This window comes from Chelmon rostratus, chromosome 11 (assembly GCF_017976325.1).
Source record: "Chelmon rostratus isolate fCheRos1 chromosome 11, fCheRos1.pri, whole genome shotgun sequence".
In the NCBI taxonomy this organism is placed as follows: Eukaryota; Metazoa; Chordata; class Actinopteri; order Chaetodontiformes; family Chaetodontidae; genus Chelmon; species Chelmon rostratus.
This window is the reverse complement of record NC_055668.1, coordinates 8,500,787-8,520,562: the sequence shown is the minus strand read 5'-3', so window position 1 is coordinate 8,520,562 and position 19,776 is coordinate 8,500,787. Positions and strand designations below refer to the sequence as shown.

Here is a 19,776-nt window from a genome sequence, read left to right as displayed (position 1 = left end):
CCTTACTAATACGCTGACACCAGTTTTAGAGAAGACAGACAATTAAAGGAATGCTTTGCTTTCATGCTGAGAATGAGTTGAGAAGATTGAAAGCAGTCTGTATGTTAAATACGTAGCTACCAGGAGCAGCCGGTTATCTCTTTACCATTAAGACTGAAGGGGGGGTCTGGCTAATATATACAAGTGTGACTTGTGGGAATGGTAATCAGCAAATTGACAGTGGAAGATACTATGTTATCTACTCATGCAATAAAATGTGACACCTGATGCTAAATCACATCAACCTGCTTTACAGTATATGAGAGGACACTGAACCAACCCTCATGACTCCTTGCTGGATGAGAGGTGACGAGTGGTTGACCAGGACAATGAGGGCCTCTGGCTGGATGAGCTTGTCCATCACCTCCTCAAGCATGAGGTCAGGCAACAGCAGCAAGATGCCCCTCAGAAGATCATAGAGTCCACAGCAGATCAGCACCAGGCAGTCCTCAGTGCTGGACCTGAGAGACACAGCTTAGACTTAGACCTCTGAATTACTGTGCATGAATAATAAGCCAAATTTGCTCTCAAAATGACATTTTAGAGAAAACACATACAGTACACTCTAACAGAAATTTATTTCATTATTTAAATAATATTTATAGAGATTAGCGTCTTGAGGAGTCACTTGTTGTGTATGCAACTATGTCTGACTGCTCCAATGAGAGATTTCCATAATCAGCACTGCTAGAACTGAGAAAACTATTTTCAATGTCTTGGCAGCAGACAAATTTCTGTATTTGCTACCAAAATAATGCTGCAAAAAGCAAGTGCTGTAGAAATTTGTTTGGATAAATGAATATTTTGCATATGTGTTCTAAAACTAGCATAATTTAGAAAACAAGCTATTCATCAAAGAACACAACAAGATGTTGTACTCAGCATCTACTTTGATTAACACTACCAGAGCAGTTAAACCACATTATCAGAATCTAAAACAAACAGCCATGAATCTGGATAGAAGACTTTTTTTTTCTTGAAAGTTTTCTGCACAGCTTGAAATTCATCAACAAATCAAAGCAGATGTCTTATTGTCAGACAGCCCACATTGTGACGAATAAAAAGACAAAGGTGATTTTGGTGAGAAAACAGGATCACGACGAGCAAATCTTTTTTATTTTCTATCAGCTTAAGTCAGCAGCTTGCTGGCAAGTAGAACTAAAATAAAACTGTCACTGCAGTACAAAATTATTTTCAGAGTTGGCTAAGGATTATTACCAAAACCAAATGTAGTGCTTAGATTGTCCAAATCCCTTCACAGATCTATCTATCTATCTTCTACCAAAGAGTTATGTACCAGAACAAAGCCCACATATACCCAAATGTTGGACTGGACTGTTAGTGCTCATTGTAAGTCATTCATAGATTGGCCAAGGTTTGTTATGGGCTGCCTTAATAATGAGGACCAAGTTATACCTGTCATTAGACTCAGTCTTGCTGTGTGCCCTCTCATAGCCAGGAGAGTAGGTGTAGCTCTCCCAGTCTTCGGGCATGGAGCCCCGGTCAGCTGCACTGGGCCAGCGGCCGATTGCCAATGAGCCGTTAGGAGCTGGGAAGGCCAGGCCCAGACTGGCCAGGTTGCTGTGGCTCCTCTGGAAGGACTGGATGCCTTTCAGGCTGTCAGGGCGGCGCGGCGCCTCATCACTGGCCCAGTCAAACCTGTCCTCAGACTCCGCCATCCCCACGCTGCCCTCTGCTAGGCTGTCCACCTCTGTCGCCTCGTCCCGCTCCTCCTCCACACTGATGGAAGGGGTGCGCAGGGCTCCTCCCTCACCTATGTCCTTAGAGTCACAGATTGTCTTGGCTGATTCACAGCTGCTCAGGAGCAGCTCATCTCCACCGCCTTTCTTGAGCGTCTCGGTACTGCCGAGAGCCTGCTGAGTGGCGAGGGAGACCCCATCACCTTCTGCCTCATTTGAGCTGCCGTGTCCGAGTCGAGGTGTCAGAAGAGGGGAGGAGTACGGAGATGGCGCCAGACTAGGTGGGCGTAACGACTGATCATCACCTCCTTGTTCAGGGGAAGGAGCGTGGAGATGGCCTGGAAAACAGAACAAAATGATTCACTACTTAGAAATAATAAGACTTTAGAACTGAATGTCGCAAAGAGCCTTATTTGTATGCAAGCCCATTATACAACACTTGCAATGCAAATGGCAATATTGAGAGACTGGCATGACGTGGCAAAACAGAATTGTGGCTGATCATTGACAAAACTGTATTTTGTATTTAATTGTGTTGAGACAGGAAACAAATATCTTGTGTAAACACTGTCAGTGCAGGAATGTCAGTCGTTGTGGTACTGTTGAGCTTAGTACAATGCATTGCTGCAAGTATTCCAGTCAAATCAATTTCATTTATACATCTCTTTCCTAAGGTTATACAGTGCTCTTCAAGAAATAAAAAATAGGCTTATATTGTAGCCTCTGTAAAAGTAGAACAATAAAAGCTCAAATAAAAGAGCTAAAATGACATAGTTGGAATGAAGATGTATAATAAGGGCAGGCTGTGTAAGAACTGCTGTTAGGAGCAGCAGTTAGAATAAATCTTTTTTAAGCAGCTGTACCTTCGTGGGGAGCATCAGTGAAGACAGTTGGGGAGAGCGACACCACAGAGCTGCTGGCGGACTTTCCTCCACTGTTGGAGTGTCTCAGGTACATAATGGACTGTACCTTCTCCTGGTACAACTTCCCATCTGACAGATAAGAGACATTAAAACAACTCAGTGCATCAAATTAAAGGCACTTTTATACAGAGGTGCTGCTTTCAACTGCGCTGCTCCCTCACCAATGTGTAGTGAGAAGTAGAAGCTGGATGGAGTGTGGCAGACGTAGGTGTTGGTAGGTGGGTGAACTGCCAGCAGGAAGTTGTAGATCAGCTTTAGCAGGTCCATGTCCGGAGGAGACCCAAGCACCTCCTGGATGATTTTGACGAATGACAGACAGACTTCCTGTGGGATGGCAGTCAGATGCTCATCCCGATGCTCCTTAAGACAAACACAATGCGGTCAGTAACAGTCTCTGGAGAGATTAAAAGGGTCTAATTACAGCAGCGTTATGACAGGGACGTACCTGTAACACCTGGCAGGTGAGCAGGAAGCGATGCACTACTTCAGCCTTAAGGAACTGACAGATGTTGAAGACCTGATGAGGGTGGTGCACCCTGATGAGGATCTCTAAGGCAGTAAGCAGCGTTTCCCACACTCCACACTGACAGACACAACACAAACAGTGAGTGACAATGGAGAGGCAGACACATTAACTGGATCTTCATCATCTAATGTTTGGGCTGAGAGTAAAATTACTCCTCAGCAAAGTAAAACCGGACTGCACTGAATGCAAACATATAGGACTCATTAGTTTTTCTCTTTGATTTTATCAGTGTTTATTTTGTGATACACTAAAAGCTGGGTGGTACCACAATTTGGAGTGCTAATGTGTTAGCACTTTCAGCATTATTGTTTACCTAGCCAGACTGCATGATTAACAGTCCTCTAGTGTTTCCTCCCAAAACTTTTTGGGTTTGTCGGGAAAATTGGTTCAAACCATTTTACTACTTTTAAATCCTGGGGTTTTCTTGGAGAAACGTGGTAAAAACTGAAATCGATGAGCCTGTGACCACTGAGAGTTTCTCCAGACGTGTATGAATTTATTACTAGCTCATCTTTAGATGATGATGTTTTGCGCTCTCTTCCTCTCATAAGGAATGGATGTTAATAAATTAATAGACCTTGGGAGAAACGAGAAATGTGCGGCGGATTCAGTAAAGCCACTCTGCTCTTCTCCTACTTTTCTCTTCCTTCAAGCTTGATGAAACAACAGCAGATCATCTAGAGTATCAGTTTATTTGTACTTTTTTACTTAATTTTTCCCCCCCCTTTCGGCTGCTTTCCACTGGTGGTCACCACAGCGGATCATCTGCTCGCTAGACCAGGCAACCACTCAGCTCTCTATGCTGGCATAGAGATCTGCATATTTGTTTTGGAATTGGCTTTTTCATGCCGGATGCAACCCTCCCCATTTATCTGGGCTTGGGACCGGCAATTAGGAATACCCTGGCTCATGCATTCCCAGTGGCTGCAGAGTAAAGAGGGATTCAGTATCTTGGCCAAGGACACTTCGACTTGTGGACAGGAGGAAGAGGAGGGGATCGGACCGCAAACCTCCTGAGAAACAGGCACCCGGTTTTACTTCACATTTGACTAAAGTAAAAAACAATGAAAATGTCTTTTTAAAAACTTGCTTAGTGTCTTAATTTGAATTTGTGATAATCACTGGCTTTTTGTGTGCTTAATGCACGTACAGACAATGTGTTATCACTATTGTCACTAATGAAACATGATTGATGTTGTGATGTCTGTGTTTACCTCCGCCTTGGCCCAGATCTTCCAGTCCAACAGGATGTCTGACAGAAGCCTGATATCCTGCACCACAGCGACGGACTCAGTGTCCAAACGGAACTGCCCATCGTCCCCCAGGATGAGGATGGGTCCACTGCAACATCCATCCAGTAAGGTCTACGAAGACAGAGGGCTGGTCAGTCTCATTGGACACATGCATCAACATATTGATAATCGCTATCTCTCCAGAAAGAACCTTACAGTGGAGAGCACCAGACATCAATACATTCTCCATGAAATTTTTTGGAGTGCTTATAACTCCATCAAAACCAATGCCATTTACTCCCTGGCCAGACCTGTCTGTATTGATCAGACTCTATCACTTGTGTCCAGCTTCACTGCAGTGGTTATAAATCTTGCAGTCCTTTGGGTCTCTAGACTGGAGTAAGATAGAGGCTTGCAGTCTTAAACACAGTTAGTTACATTATTCATCTGTCAGACAAGTGAATTCAGTTAAAGTCCAATAAAAGGTTACAGAGGAGAGATTTCTTTTGCAGCATAAATAGAGAAGCACTAGTAAAAAAAAAAAAAAAAAAAGCCAGATAGTGTGACACAGTGTGCTCCGTTCATGCAGGAATGATTATGGGTGTTTAATACCACTAATCAGTGCAGTTCTGTGCTGCACAATACAGTATGTGGAACCCTAAAGTGACAAAGGCAATCAGAGGTGCTGTGTGACTCTGCAGGAGCTCAGTGTTTCATCAAGTCAGACAGAATCCATTTCAGCACACCGCCATCACACAGCTCCATTACAGACACAGCCAGAGGGTCAAGTAACAGCAGGGTCACCAACACCGGCTCAGAGAGGTACCGGTGTGTCGGGCTGGATCAGGTTCACAGTAAAAAAAAAAAAATGTTTCACTGTGCAGATCAGTGGAGGCTGTGGGTAGAAGACAGCAAAGACTTCAAGGTGTGACTCACTTTCAGCATATGATATCCCACGATGCATTTGGACTTGATGAGGACCTGGTGGATCATAGAGTAACCATGGTAACAGTCAATTTCATGGATGCGGTGTTGGTTAAACTTGGACAAAGACAGCAGCACGCGCAGGGCCAGAGCCTGGGTCTTCTCACAGTCGCTCAGCTCCACCGTCTGGACACCGCAGAGCCAGAGGTGAGGGACAGAGGAACAGAAGAAGAAAAAATGCATGAATGTCAACAATGCAGTCGTGACAATGCAATTGTGTTCTCACAAAGCAAACATGAGCCTAATAACCAACGTTGCTTTTAAAAGTGACATTAAACTACAATCTCTACTGGTGCATTAACACTAACATGACTGCCCTCAACCGACATAATTAATGAGGTCACACTGTCAGCTAATTACAGTTAAACACGAGGTAATTCACTGCCTGAAAATATACAGGACTTACAGCTTTGTCATTTATCTTTTGAGCTTAGTAATGTCATTGCAGTGCTGGTTGAATGGAGCGCCTTCATATGGAAATATTTGTATGACAGCACATAGACTTCAAAATAAAATGGGTCTGTAGACTAAACTGTAGAACTGCAGCTAATTATTTTCACAACCAATTAAGTCAGTCAGAAATGCCAAAAGCAATTTCCTAGAGTCCAAGGTGAAAAAGTATTTTTTCCCTATTTTTTTCCTAACCACAACAAAGATATTAAATTTACAATAATGTTAAGAAGAGATGCAACAAATTGTCAGATCTGAGAGGCTGGAATCATCAAATACTCTGCATTTTTGCTTGAAAAATGACTTAACGATTGACAAAATAGTTGTCATATAATTTTCTATCGGTGGATGAGTCTTGCTCAACTAAACCAGCACTGGTGTAAAACTTCCTTTTTTTTTTTCCACATCCAATTGGCGAGGCTTTTTTTCTGGTTTATTAAATCTCAGGAATAGATCTGTGTATATCCTCAGCATTCCAGAAATACCACAACAACTGAGAGTCACAACCTCCTCCAACTCAGCTAGAGCTCCATTAAAAATATGGCCCATCCTACCTGTGCGAAGAGGAAGACAAAATTTCCTGTTCCTCCAATCTTGTGCAGGACGCTCTGCAGGCCTTGGGTTTCAGTGGGGAGCAGGGCTCTGAGAGAGTTCGACTCCAGGGAAACGCTCTGCACTTCCTTGGAGCTGAACGGCCGCTGGGTAACCACTGTCTTGGCCTGACCCTTCAGTCTGATTACAGGCTCATAGATAGTGTAGACTCTGGGGCTGCTGGGAGCATACACTATTGCCAAGCTCTCCTGTACATAGACACAACACACACAATTATCATTTACAGGCAAAACGTTCCTGTAACTTTTAATTACTTAGAGTTTGAGGTATTTACTGTATCAGATTTTCTTGTTGAAATTCAATTAGACCCAAGCAAAGTGTCCAGCTAGCTTGGGGCAATTTCAAGCCTGGATTTAGACCTGGGTTAAACTTCGTTTAGTAGTTATATGTGGAGGAAAAATCATTCATTCTTCTTTTCTTACTCCATTCTTTTCTTTTTTTTCCAATCAGCAGAGCTATCATCAACAAATCCATTAACATTTAATGGGAGAAAAAACTATTTTCAGTCTCACTGAAATAGCTGCAGCTTAACTGTAATAGCTTTTTCCATTGGGGAAAAAATTACTTCCGACCATGCAGTATCATTAATGACAGCTAATTGGAACAGCACATTACCCATACACCGTGAAATGAAACAATAAATGAGACATAGGGGGGATTAGCTATGCTTACAGAGCACTTGAATCACAAAGCACACGGACAGGGTTTAACATAGTGTCAATCTGCACTTTGACACAACTGACATGCAGAAGTTTTGTTTGTCTGTTTCATATTTCATGAATAAATTTTTTGGTTGTGATGGGAACGATTAGTTGAAGCTTATTTAACAAAGACTTACAACCAACGCTGTTATGTCCACATCCTTGTTCTTCATCAGAAGTTCTCGTACATGCTCACACTTGAGGCCTTCCTCAGTGACAAACTTGGAGAATGTCCCACTGGGCTTGCCATATTTGCAGGGCATGATCGAGGTGAGGTCAGGCCCGCTGGTGTACAGGTAGAGGGCCTCCTCGGATCCTATTCTAGATCCTGAAATATGGAGCCACAGACAGTCATAATTACTCCTCTAATGAGACAAACAGCACAAATTTCTGTTATTTGGAAGCTGGAAAACAGAACTGTGAGAAATCCAACGCAGATCCTACCTGTGTAAATGATTTAGATTATCCCAACAATAATACAGCAATAACACATAGTGGGATGCAAAGCGAGACCCTTGAGGAGCCTTGATGTTTTATTTATTGTTTTTGTGAACCTCGCAGTCCTTCTCTTCCGAGAAGAAACTGCTACCAGTGATGAATTCCAACAACAGAGGAGAGGCTCAAGCTTGTCTAAAGATATCAGTTGGGTTCACAGGTTGAGATCGCCTAGAGGCAAGCCATCCACAGCCAATTAGAGACAACAAGAGAAGTATTCAGTAAGCCTCCAGAGAGAATGTTGAGAATCTTCAGCACATGAACAACAGCCCATCATTGGACTGGACACATAACTGCACCACAAACCATTAATGTACATTCATGTACAGTATGCTTATACTGTACATGAGACGATGGCAATCAGTGTACCACGAGGGAGCAACACTGAGGCCAAACAGATAAGATTACATAAAGGATTAAAGCAGATTGCATGCATGCATGTATAGTAAAATGAAAAGGGACTGCCTGGGATTAGGTGTCTAAGAGCTTGTAGACACATGATTCCGGTCAGATAAAGAAGACAGGAGTTAACAGGAGTCCTACCATTGAAGAGAAGCACAGTGCCCATGCTCCAGCGTCCACCATGCTTGAACAGCTCCCCAGACGATGGCGTACAGTGGCCCAACATGCAGAAGGTTTTGTTGCTGTCTGATGATAAACTAGACTTCCTGGGTAGAGTGTAGTCTAAAGAAACCTCACATTTCCTGAAACAGATAGCAGGTTAAGGGAAAGTTCGCTTATTTGCCAGATTAAAAACCACATTCTTGCTGTTTCACAAGTTCCTCACCTGATGCCGCACACCCACACAACCACGCGGCCATGGATGTTCTTCTTGCCCTCTGGCTGCTGGGTGTAAGTGAGGCCAACGTGCTGCCATTGGCCAGCTCTGAGTAGTTCCTCGCCAGAGTCTGCCTGTGCCAGTAGCCCTGCTTTTATCTCATCGTTTGGGTCTATACAAATCCTGAGGGACACAGCACATCACAATACTTCAAGGTCCATAAACTATAAATACTTCAGAAATAGTAACCTATTCCTCAAATACATCTTTGAGACTGCAGTCTACGCTGAAAATCACCTGAATGTGAGAGAGCCTGTAGAGAAGTCTGCCCACACTTGAAGCATCAGTGCCTTTGAGCCCATGGACAGAATATGAATGAGGCCTTCCTCCACTAACCTCGTCCCAGCCCGAGAGGAGCCATGGTGGGACTCAACAGCAGGAGGGTTACTCTCTTCTGGAAGACAATGACTAAAGAATCTCAAAACCAGTTCATATTTATGGGCTTCAGGCATAAAAGCATCTTGGTGAAAGATCTGTGTCTCACCCTCGACTTTGTCCCTTTCCTTCACCTCCTGCTCTGTCACCCTTAGCCACATAGAGGCGCTGAAGCCGCTGGCCATGTGGGGCCAGCAGTTCTGCCCGACCAGGGGCAAGTGGAGAGGAGCAATGTGCCAGGGAGAGGAATGGATGTGGCTTGGTCGGTATTCGCTATCCCCCTCCCTGCGTCCAGGAGACAGTTTGCCCTTCCAGAGCAAACCAACACTTTTCCCTCCGGCAGCACCGTTTTGTCTGGAGCTTGCAGACACCCCTCCAGGCGTCGAGGCCCCGAGGATTATTGGAAAGGTCAGGAAGTGAAGAGGTTCCATATTCATGTTGGCTTCAACGATTTGCAGGATGCCTTTCAGTAAAACCTCCTGTCAGGTAACAAAGAAAAAGGGAAGTGAGGAGGACGGTCTCTATCAAGTTCAATACAGATACAGATATGTGCAAACTCTGCATGCTTACAATTTTTCAATTAGGTTTTTGTTTGATCCCTAAATTAAGTAAACATCACAGGCACACATTACTGAGCTGTTTTAAGTGCTTACACGGTGTGAGCCATCTAAATTACCTGAGCATTAAACCTTTGGTAACACTGTTAGTCTGAACAAACAAGCCATAAACAATAAAGAAGACTGCAGCAAAAGTCTAAAATTAGAAAAAAACCTAGGTAGCAGAACAATTACATGTACCACTGCAGCCGCTGATGTGTCTCATTTTCACAGATGGAAACCACAGGTCACATGTCATTACGTTCACATGGTTAAAAATAACTTCCCTGTTGGGAACCCATTTGTTGGAGACAGGTTATTAATGATGTCTGCTGCTGGATTCCAATTAAACACAGACTTGTGGTTATAAGTTGCAGCATCACATCTGCTCTGCACACATTGGTACCGACTGTATATAGACTGAAGTGGGCCCAGGGGAGCATCATGTGTTGATGAGTTTTAAAGGAGCGAGAGGTGAGAAGAGAGTGTGACAGGAAGGATGTCTTACAAGCAGGTTCTCGTTTCTACTGAAAAACTGAATGTGTACTGGGAGCATAAGCTATCAGTGTCAACACCCTGAATGTAAGCTAACAGTGCATTGTTGAGTGACTGATAGCGCTATTTACAGTAGGTGGGGTCTTCTCCAGGAAGAGGCGAATCAATAGAGCCAGTTCCTCCGCTGTGATTCGCTGGCTCACCATGGCAACCAGCAGCTCCACTAGCACAGTCTGGCAATCTGAATGTAAACCAATGAAGAGCACATTACGTAAACAGTTTTCATTCACTCGGGCATGCACCAGAACACCACAGGCAAAACACAAAACAGCATCACTGCCTTTTTTTTTTATCTCAGCAGAAAATATCTATCCCTATGGTAAAGAAAAACAAAGGAGGCCACAGACGAGCGCAACAGATGTGTCTAACAGATACAGAATACTCTAAAATATCTAAGTTTGGGGGCTGTGCACAATTGTCCCACATAATTACTCATTTCATTCATACTGCTTGTTATGCTTTAGCCATGAGAAACCAGTCAAAATGCCAGAAGCCGGGGAAAAAAAGTTGCAACCAACACTGCAAACAATGTTCATCCAGTTTTGTTTTCCTTCGATTTTGCACATGACAATTACAATAAAAAATTATGTAAAAGTAAATCCCATGACATAAAAATAATTGGGTGGGTACAGATTCTCCTGAGAATTACTCAGTTAAGTTATTAACACAGAGTATGACGTTTGAACCCAGAGGACCCAGGAAACCAAATGCCAGCAGCAGGAAATAAAAATCTTAGGAACACAGCAAACTGAGCGTGCCCAGCATTTTCCCTCGATGTCAAACAAGAAAAACATCCTACAGTGTGAGAGGTGTGTGCAAAAATAGCCACAAAAAAAATAAATAAATAAAAATCAGCAGAAATAACAAACCTGTAAAGGAGGGGTCCGTTTGGCTGAGGATGCTGTGAAAGCCAGACAGGATGGTTTTGACTCCTCCCTGTGAGGACAAGAACAGGGGGTCAGTGATATTCATCAGACCACAGCTGAGGGGAAGAGACAAAGAGGAAGAAGTGGTCAGTCTGACCTGGTCATAGAGCAAAGCAGCATTGCGGCGGTTGGCGTGCACTGCACCCAGCAGGCTGTGAAACACATGACTCAGAACTTCCAGGTCTGGGGAACCAGTGGCGAGAAGCTGCAGCTCCATTATGCAGATCTCCGGGAAGAGCAGCACACCACGCCCGGGCCCATCTGCCACCGCCGCAAACTCACGCAGCGCAGCACACTCCACCTTCACTCCTAAGAGAATAAAACACACACGCAAGATCAGACACATGAGACTCGCACACTGACATGGAGAGATGATGAACGTCCCGCCAAACGTGGCAACTCAGAAACACACACTGGCAGCTTCACGATCCACAGGCATTCCCAGCTTCAGCTCCAACCTTCCATCTTGATGGCAGCTCATAAAAATGAATTAGCCTCAGTCCTGTGCTGAGCCTCAGAGCAGCATGGGAGTCCCCTCATGATTTACAGGAGAGCAGCCCAGCAGGGCTTCACACAGCTTCTGGGACCTCCTTCATTAATGAAGCTCGCTCTCTCTCCCTGTGCACAGCTACACACAGTGCCTCCATCTAACACTCACACATCCAGATACGTGCTGCTTTCAGTAAATATAAACAAATTTACTAATTGCAGCAAACCAACAGTTCCAGTCATTTTGGTCGCTGTTTTGGAAAATAAATGTAATCTTTAATTCACAAATGATTTCAATTAACCTTTTCTCGTAGTTTGTATAACTAAACACAGAAAGCTGGTAAAGTGCACAAGAGAAAAGGAAATAGACATTGTGAGCAATGACATGCATAGGACTGTGAGGAGACAGCAGCCACTGTAGGCAGAAAATCCTAATTTGGGCATCAAGAAGAAAGTCTGAAGAGAGAGGATGCAGGACTGTGATAGGCTTAGATACCTGTCAATCAAGCAACACACCCCTGAAATACTTAATACTGGAACACTACCACCATTAACTTACCTACAGAAAACCAAAGTCTTTGTAAAACAATTTGAAATAGATTGTACTTCAGTCTGTGACTAACGCAAGAACACAGATGTTCAATATTACAGAGAGACTGATTTCAGAGGAAGGACTGAGAGGTGTAACTGGCCAAAGATTGCTACTACATGGCTCAATTATTTAATTTTCCTTAATATATTTGTTTAGCAAGAGGTCAGCATTAAAAATTGACTGATTTCCAGGAGTTAAGAGTTTTCAAGGAAATTAAAGCCTCCATTTGATGAGGACTTTAAGTCACAAGATCCAGCTCATGAGGCCACAAAGTGAGGTTGCCTGCAGTTGTAAAATGTGAAACAATGACTCTATTCTGAGGGGATGAAAAAGTAAAAAGGGTGTAATCAGGCCACGTTCTTAACCTGCGAGACCAGAGTGGAGAAGCAGAGCTGATACAAGAGGCTGCTGAGAGGGAAGCGCTCAGGCCTGTTTCTGCCATGTCATATGTACGTAACAAACACTAGTCACTTGTTATTGCTAAATACCCTCCACAGCGACCCGAAGGAGGATGTGGTTTTTTTCAAACTGCAAATAGCTTAAAAGCCATGATGATGCTGTTCAGCATAAAATCCTCCAGCAAATGTAAGGAAATGTTATAATGTATAAAACCAATTCAACAAATGCTTTGAATGATCAGTTCAATAGTGGGAGAAAGGGTTTTCCCAAAGCTAAAAATCAGCAGGTTTAGAGGTTGAGAGTAATATCCATCCATCAAGATTAGTCTGTTGACATTCACGACCAACAAAAACAAATGCCAGAGAAGACGGAGTGAATGAAGTGAAAGTGATTTAAAGCGTTCTTAAAATAACCCCAGAGAGGTAAAAAGGGTGAAAAATGAACCAGCAGTGGACAGTCGCAAGACTTCAAATAAAACAAACCTCACAGGTAGCATTAAAACAGCCTAAGCTATTACTATACGGAGCCGTCAGGTGTGTGCAGTAGCTTGAGGAGGGGGAAATGGGAGTAAGTGTGTGTGTGTGTGTCTGTGTGTGTGTGTGGCACTAAGCGTGGACCTACCCTCTTCCTGCTTGGCCATGTCCTCAGGGTTGCTTTCACTGTCAGCGTCGTAGCCCTCCTCCTCCCCCGCGGGCTTGACGCCACAGCTCTGTACCTCGTCCACCTCCTCAGACAGATCCCCTGCCGGGGCCGCCCCCTCGGCCAAAACCTGCAGCTTTTGACAGAAAGAGAGTGAGAGAGAGAAAGAGTGTGTGTGTGAGAGAGAGAGAGAGAGAGAGATGGGGGGGGGGGGTTGCAAAGCATGAAAAAGTCAGAAATTTAAAATCAAATACAGTCTGAATACAACCATACCGAGATCCTTCGACTGGTTAACTGTCAATTAGTTGGTATAATAACATTCATTTTGCTTACCCAATCCTGCTTTTAAAAAAGTCCGGGACTAAAAGGCTAAAATATAATAAGCATGACAAGCAGCGGTCCTTCCACTAATACAGCAAATAAATTGCCAGCAAAATGTTTTCAAGCGATGAGGGGGGAAAAAAATACAAGATTTTGGTCATAAGACAGATATCAGCTGACTTGCACTCACACAGCCCAGTTCCTTGATGCGAACAGTCAGTCATCATATGTGCACGTAGGCAAACACACACACACACACACACACACACACACACACTAACACACACACTCACACACACACTCACACACACACACACGAGAACAAACAGTCAAACTCTAAACCGTTTATTAGTTCAAAGAAGTTAGTTCAGCGGCTTACTGTAATACACACCTCTGTTCCTTTCAACATAGAAACTAGGCAGCTTTGATATTGAATCATGGTGAAGTGAATGTTTTAAAGAAAAGTCCTTCAGTGCACAAAAAACGGAAGACCGATCGACTTGTAATGGTTAAGTGAACATCACACTCTGCTGGGCTCACTGAGAAAGAACTAAGCTGTTAGGAAATAGGTAAATCTATTATATAAAAAGCTAAATCCTCCTGAGTTGGAACAGGCTTAGTCAGACAGGCATTTTAAGACTTGAGAAAAACACATCTAAGGCTGTGAGACGGGAGGCACCCACTGCGGGGCGGGATGTGATTTCACTGAGGACAACCAGGAGAGAAATTAGCTTTTTACACTGTGCTTTTATTCATTCCCGGAAACAAATATGAGCAGTTACGTGTCTGGTCCGAACCATATACAGTGTTGAGAATCGATCATTTATGCAGCCATACCGCGACAGTGACACTTTTGAGGAGGGAGTTGCTGTGACTAAAGGATTTTCTTTCCCACCTTTTTCATTATTGTGAGATATGGTCAGCATCTGTGAATATTAATTTATGTTTATGAGGACTATGTTGAAAGAAGTTACATGAACAGGTACAAATCTTAGAACAAAGTGACCCACAATGTCACAATGAGGCCATGTTTGCTCATGTTTGCACCCACTGCTTGGTCTAAACAAGAGCTATCATTATTTACGTTGGCTGTTTTTTTTTGTACATCGGGAAGATAACGGTTGCTTAGCTACGTAGTGTGAGAGGCCACACACACCGCTGCCGCCGTGATGCTTGATGACGCTTGGCTGGAAAATGGTTTTCCTTTCATTGTACTGTTGCCTCCTAAATAAACACCTCTGCTCTATATATTTGAGCCAAAGACGCAGTAGGTAGTGACTGAACACAATCTGCTTCATTCCACTGGGGAAAAAGCATTTAAAAAAAAACTAACAAAAATACAGCCACTGTATTTATTTTTTTTTTTTTTATTTGTTGTGTTCGAATGAACTATATGAAACAAAGATTCATTATTCATCTGACTGGACAGCGTCTTGATTGGTCAATGGTCCTGACCCTAATTGTCATCTTGACGGTGTAGCACACATCAAGTTTCAGTTTGTTGGTCACACAAGCTTGTTTAAAATTGTGTGATCTCTCTTGACTGTCTTTAGTTCCATTGTTTCCAATGTCGGCCACGATATCACCATTTTTTTTTACTGTTTCAGATGATTTAAATTTTATGTCAACGTAAAGTTGTACACAGCACATTGATTCTCTCTCTCTCTGCCCGTTTGCCACCTTAGTGAAACTAGTAATGACAGCTGTTAATGAAAGGGCATGACAAGGAATGTATAAAATACAGAGCACAAAAAAACAGAGCAATTGAGCCAGTAAATCAGTGAAACTAAGCAGATAGGTAACAATTTGGTCCTTATTTCATTGCAATTAGTAGAAAATTATTTCTGGGCATTTTATGCCCCTTTCATAGAGCTTTCATTTCATAGAAATCAGGGGAGAGAGATGGGTATGACATGCAACAAAGCTTTATAATCAGCACCTTAAAGCCTTCGTTACTAATTTTAAAATACCAGGAAACGAACGAGTGGCAACATTCACTTAGTACGTAACTACTGTATACTGGGAAGCAGGAAGTAAAGACAGAGTAACTGCTGAGAAGAGGATTTGCACACAAGGTGCAAGCAAAAACATTTATTGTTTTAACTAGAAATTAAAGTGAAAGCTTCTTTTTACTGCACAGAAGTTGTTCAGCAGAACACATAAAGATCAGCACCTGCTGTAGCTGCAGAGGGATCGAGTCTCTGATGCCAGACTGGCTATAACCTGAACTTGCCTCTTGCTATACGAGTAGCTCAAAAAAGTTGAGAATATAAAAAGGTGCAGTAACTTCACTCACAGTTTCTCCCACGGCAGGACTCACCCTGTCTGGCTTCTCCTCAGGGGGATCAGGACCGGATGACACCTCTGCCAAGGCCACTCTCAGGAGAGAGTCAAACAGAGGAACAGCAAGGTCAGAGTTCACCACCCCTGAGCGTGAGAGCTGGTCTCTCACCTCAAATAGAGTCTCTTCCACTGACTGGAGCTGCAGACAAGAGAAGACATAACGGCTGAATTGAAGCCAGGGTAAAAGTGTTACTTTTTGTGGTTGATGTGGTCAGGGATTAGTCGATCAATATGATATTAAAGCACATACCTGATAAGAAAGCTCAGGCTCTGTCCTCTGCAGGGCTGAGTGAGCACTGTGCAGACAAATAGCCAGCAAGGCCTCAAGCAGACGTATACTTTGTAGTTGCCACTCTTCCTCCAGCTTCTTTGCTGGGTCTTTGGTCTTTCCTTCAGACAGACTAATGCCAAGGGTGTCGGCTGAATCTTGAGTCGTCTCCTCCATTCCTAGTGAGGCGCCCGGGGCTGTGGACTCGGGGCTGCCTTTGCCCTTACCGTCTCTTTTCTTCTTTGCTTTTCCATCCTTGTTCTTACAGGAAAGCTTCTGAATAACCATGGTCATGAGGCGCACGCAGACATCCAGTCCTCCCAGCCTGAAGAACTGCCTCTGAAACAAAGGGCTGGCCAGGTAGATCCACCGGCACACTGACCAAACATCTGCAGCGCGTCGTACCTGCTCTTTGGAGGGCAGAGCCACGCTGTCTGGGGACAGGTAAGGCAGTCGCCCACCAAGAGGTTCACTGGCTGTACTGTCGTAACCTGAAGTGTCCTCAGAGTCATTGGCTGAGTCCCGGTCAGAATCAGCCTCTTTGCTGACACAGAGGAAGGCCACGCACAAGAATAGGTTGATAACATGGAGGTGGGTCTCTGCTCGGCTGCGGCCTGGTCCACGTCCCTGCCCGCTCCGGCTCTTATGGCGTGGATATGCTTCCTTTAGGCCTTCGTAGAACTTGGTGAGGCTCTGCGGGCCCTCTCCGGCCCCTCTGGAACCCAGTTCCTCAGCCAGGCCCAAGAGGACCTCCCTTTCTTCAGCATCAGCACTCTCGAGCTCCTGAAGCACCCCGTCAACATGCTGATGTCCAGTGCCTATTATCAGAGTCTCAAACACCTTCAAAGCCAAAGAGCGGGTCTGGTCTAGGTAGACAAGCTCGGTCACCTGATTGAGGCCGTTACAACTGACAAAAAGGTCTCTGATCACCCTGTAAAAGAAAACATTAGAAACTAAGCAACGTAAAAGAGAAAATGGACATAAACATTACATAGGGTTCATATAAATGTGGGTAATTAGCAAGACTCATAATTTGCTTACTGCATTATAATGTACTATGCCATTCATTTCCTTATAATTAACCCCAGGAAGAATATAGCTATGCATGCACCTCTCACTGACCAAGGAAAGGACTAATGTGATGATAGAGAGAGCAGATGTGAACTGCACACTCTCAATAACTCTACAACTAGTCGTTCAGAGGAAAAGCCACACAGGACCGTCACACTCCGTCCATCATTTATTTCATTCCCTCCCATCAGGTTGCAGATATAACTTCCCTCAGGGAACAACAAAATAAATAAATTAGTCAACTTCTATTAACATGATAAATTAACTGTGAAGGACACTTACATTGCTCATGAACACACCTGCTATACTTGTATTTCCTTATTACTACAATGCATTTGCTTTGTTATCTAATGTGTTTTTTGGGGTGCTTTTTATTTTTAAATGAGCCACGTTAAAGACAAATTTTTGTCACATTGTGTCAAAGTTATTTGAATGTGAATCATGCATTATTTAGGAAAACAAAGCTGACATTGTACCCTTTTAAATTTGTTTACTACTGCTATACAAACACTAAGCGGTGATAAATAATAAATGACACGATTACAATGCAGGGTAAATTGCCTTAAAAGAATAATACATCACCTGTGAGTGAAGGTTAAATCAACATTTGGCAAGAGAAAACAACGCTTTCAAGAGATTTGCTGACATTATACACTGACTGACTAGAACAAAAACACTTTAATCTCAGCATGGGACTGTCTACGTAGTATGTTAAGGAACTAAAACAAATGTTCAGCCGAAACTTTGAGCTCAGAGCATTAAATAGATATATCTTGATAGATTAGAAACTTGGAGATTTTTTCTCTAATTCAAACTCTTTCTCCAAACCTTCCTCTAAATTAATTTAGAGTTGATTAATTCTGCATTTTCAGAACATTTCCTCTTTTCATTAGTGGCGTGCAAGTCCATCAGGGTGACTATCCATTAGCACGAATATTTAATACTCTGATCTGAAAAATATGCTATGCAGAAAGCAAAAGGAGCAGTGCAAGAGGATGAAGACGGTGTGCAGCTTTGACAAAATAATTACTTGTCTATTACGTTTTCTTGCAGAAACAACTTTTCCGGTTGCCATGTTTTTAATCTAATGTATGCAATGTATAAAAATGAAATGCAATTGCTTCCGTAGCATTAGTTGATCCATTTAGGTGAAGGACAAGATCACCTAAACAAACCAATCCTGTCAAACCTCACATGGTGGCCCCAGGAGGCTAGAAAAGTAAATTTTCCTGTTGTGTAAATGTTTCTTACTCAATGACTACACTCTGGGTGGTCAATAATCTGATTTCTGATTTAGAACATGGCAAGCAGTTTGTCATTCAGACCAGTGTAGAGGTGTGAATACGGTCAGTATAATGTCACACAAGGTATACTACTCAGCTCACAGATAATTTGACTAAAAACACATTGATTAGGATGAAGGTGTTGTTTGGTGAAATTCTGAAACTGATGAAAGCTGACCTATTTCAACAGTTTGAGAGGAGACCACATGGCAAAGCAGGGATTGATAAAGATCAAAAACTTTTTGGCTTAACTTTATCTTAAGTTATTATTTCACCTTGGATACTGTGTAGAACATTTTTTAAAATATCCATCCATCCTTTAATAACAAATAGATACAATGTATGTGCCTGTAAAACTGATGAATTACTCTTCTTTCAACTCTATGTCAATCAAGCTGGAGAATAGAAAGAATACATTTTATTTTGGATCAGCTGATGTTGTATCAATATGAAAAAAACAAACAAAAAAACAAGTTGAAAATGTAAATGGCCCACCAGATGGAGCCGTATAGTTTAATCTTGTGAGACTGTCCATAGAAATACAAGGGTGGGTGGTTTCGGCCTGTTCAGGAGTCGTGCCTCACTAAGCATCCTCCTCCGAGTCATCATCTTTCATCTTGCTGTGCAGTAAACATTGCAATTTGGCTGCTAATGTTCCAGGTTCTTTCTACTCGTAACACCAGTTATATGTTGCATTTGAGCTACCACTGTTTTATTTATCATGTGTGCTGCGACCTGAAGTTTCAATAAAGTTGTACAATTTTGATAGCTGACAATTAAAAGCTCCATAAAGTGGAATACCAGGAGCTGTTACATTAAGTTGATATGTTTTTGTTTTGTTAGCAGCATAAAGGGACTAAAGGGACTTGCATTTCATTGTACAACAATGATAAATTGATGAACTTTGTATCTTGTACACAGTCTTCATTTAACAGCTGATACTGATTTGTTGTTAGCCACTGTTGAGTGGCACTGGCACTTGCCTTACTCACAATTTTATTTGTATGCTACAATGGAAATCACTAAGTATTGATTATTTGTTTTCATTAACAAATAAATTATGAGTTAAACAGAAATGCAAATATGCATCTCTGGTACATTAATGAGCTCATCCCTTAATGTAAATTACAAATATCCACAGAGCATCAGAACCTAAAATTGTCTCTAAAGTGTCTTTTGAAAGGGCTCAGACCACAGCTATAAAGACTTTGAACGCCAGTCAAACCTGCAGACAGCACAACAACATACTCTGAATTTTAATGCGTAAACCCACCAGCCCACCGCTGACAGACTGCCTCAAAGCATCCATCCATCCATTTTCTATACCCACTGACTTCTATACCCCTGCTTAGGGTCACGAGGGGATTCAACCTGTCCCAGCATGTATTGGGTAGGAGCTGGTATACATGCTCGACACAT

At 42.8% G+C, this 19,776-nt stretch overlaps 1 protein-coding gene across 5 annotated transcripts in view; it reads right to left on the bottom strand.

Moving 5' to 3' along the window:
• Positions 1-19,776, bottom strand: part of lyst (lysosomal trafficking regulator) — a 59,250-nt gene that overhangs the window by 16,454 nt on the left and 23,020 nt on the right. For 2 of the 5 annotated variants that reach the window (XM_041947160.1, XM_041947164.1), the window contains 19 exons: positions 15,986-16,934; positions 15,713-15,874; positions 13,054-13,207; positions 11,050-11,261; positions 10,896-10,962; positions 10,098-10,207; positions 8,985-9,354; positions 8,738-8,894; positions 8,450-8,623; positions 8,206-8,366; positions 7,305-7,495; positions 6,409-6,654; positions 5,357-5,530; positions 4,403-4,552; positions 3,108-3,245; positions 2,824-3,022; positions 2,603-2,731; positions 1,456-2,077; positions 320-500 (listed from right to left, as the gene is read on the bottom strand). In XM_041947160.1, coding sequence (XP_041803094.1) covers positions 320-500; positions 1,456-2,077; positions 2,603-2,731; positions 2,824-3,022; positions 3,108-3,245; positions 4,403-4,552; positions 5,357-5,530; positions 6,409-6,654; positions 7,305-7,495; positions 8,206-8,366; positions 8,450-8,623; positions 8,738-8,894; positions 8,985-9,354; positions 10,098-10,207; positions 10,896-10,962; positions 11,050-11,261; positions 13,054-13,207; positions 15,713-15,874; positions 15,986-16,934 — 4,546 coding nt within the window. Of the gene's footprint in view, positions 1-319; positions 501-1,455; positions 2,078-2,602; positions 2,732-2,823; positions 3,023-3,107; positions 3,246-4,402; positions 4,553-5,356; positions 5,531-6,408; positions 6,655-7,304; positions 7,496-8,205; positions 8,367-8,449; positions 8,624-8,737; positions 9,355-10,097; positions 10,208-10,895; positions 10,963-11,049; positions 11,262-13,053; positions 13,208-15,712; positions 15,875-15,985; positions 16,935-19,776 lie in introns of all 5 variants that reach the window. The other 3 variants (XM_041947159.1, XM_041947163.1, XM_041947161.1) reach the window with 2 other exon arrangements.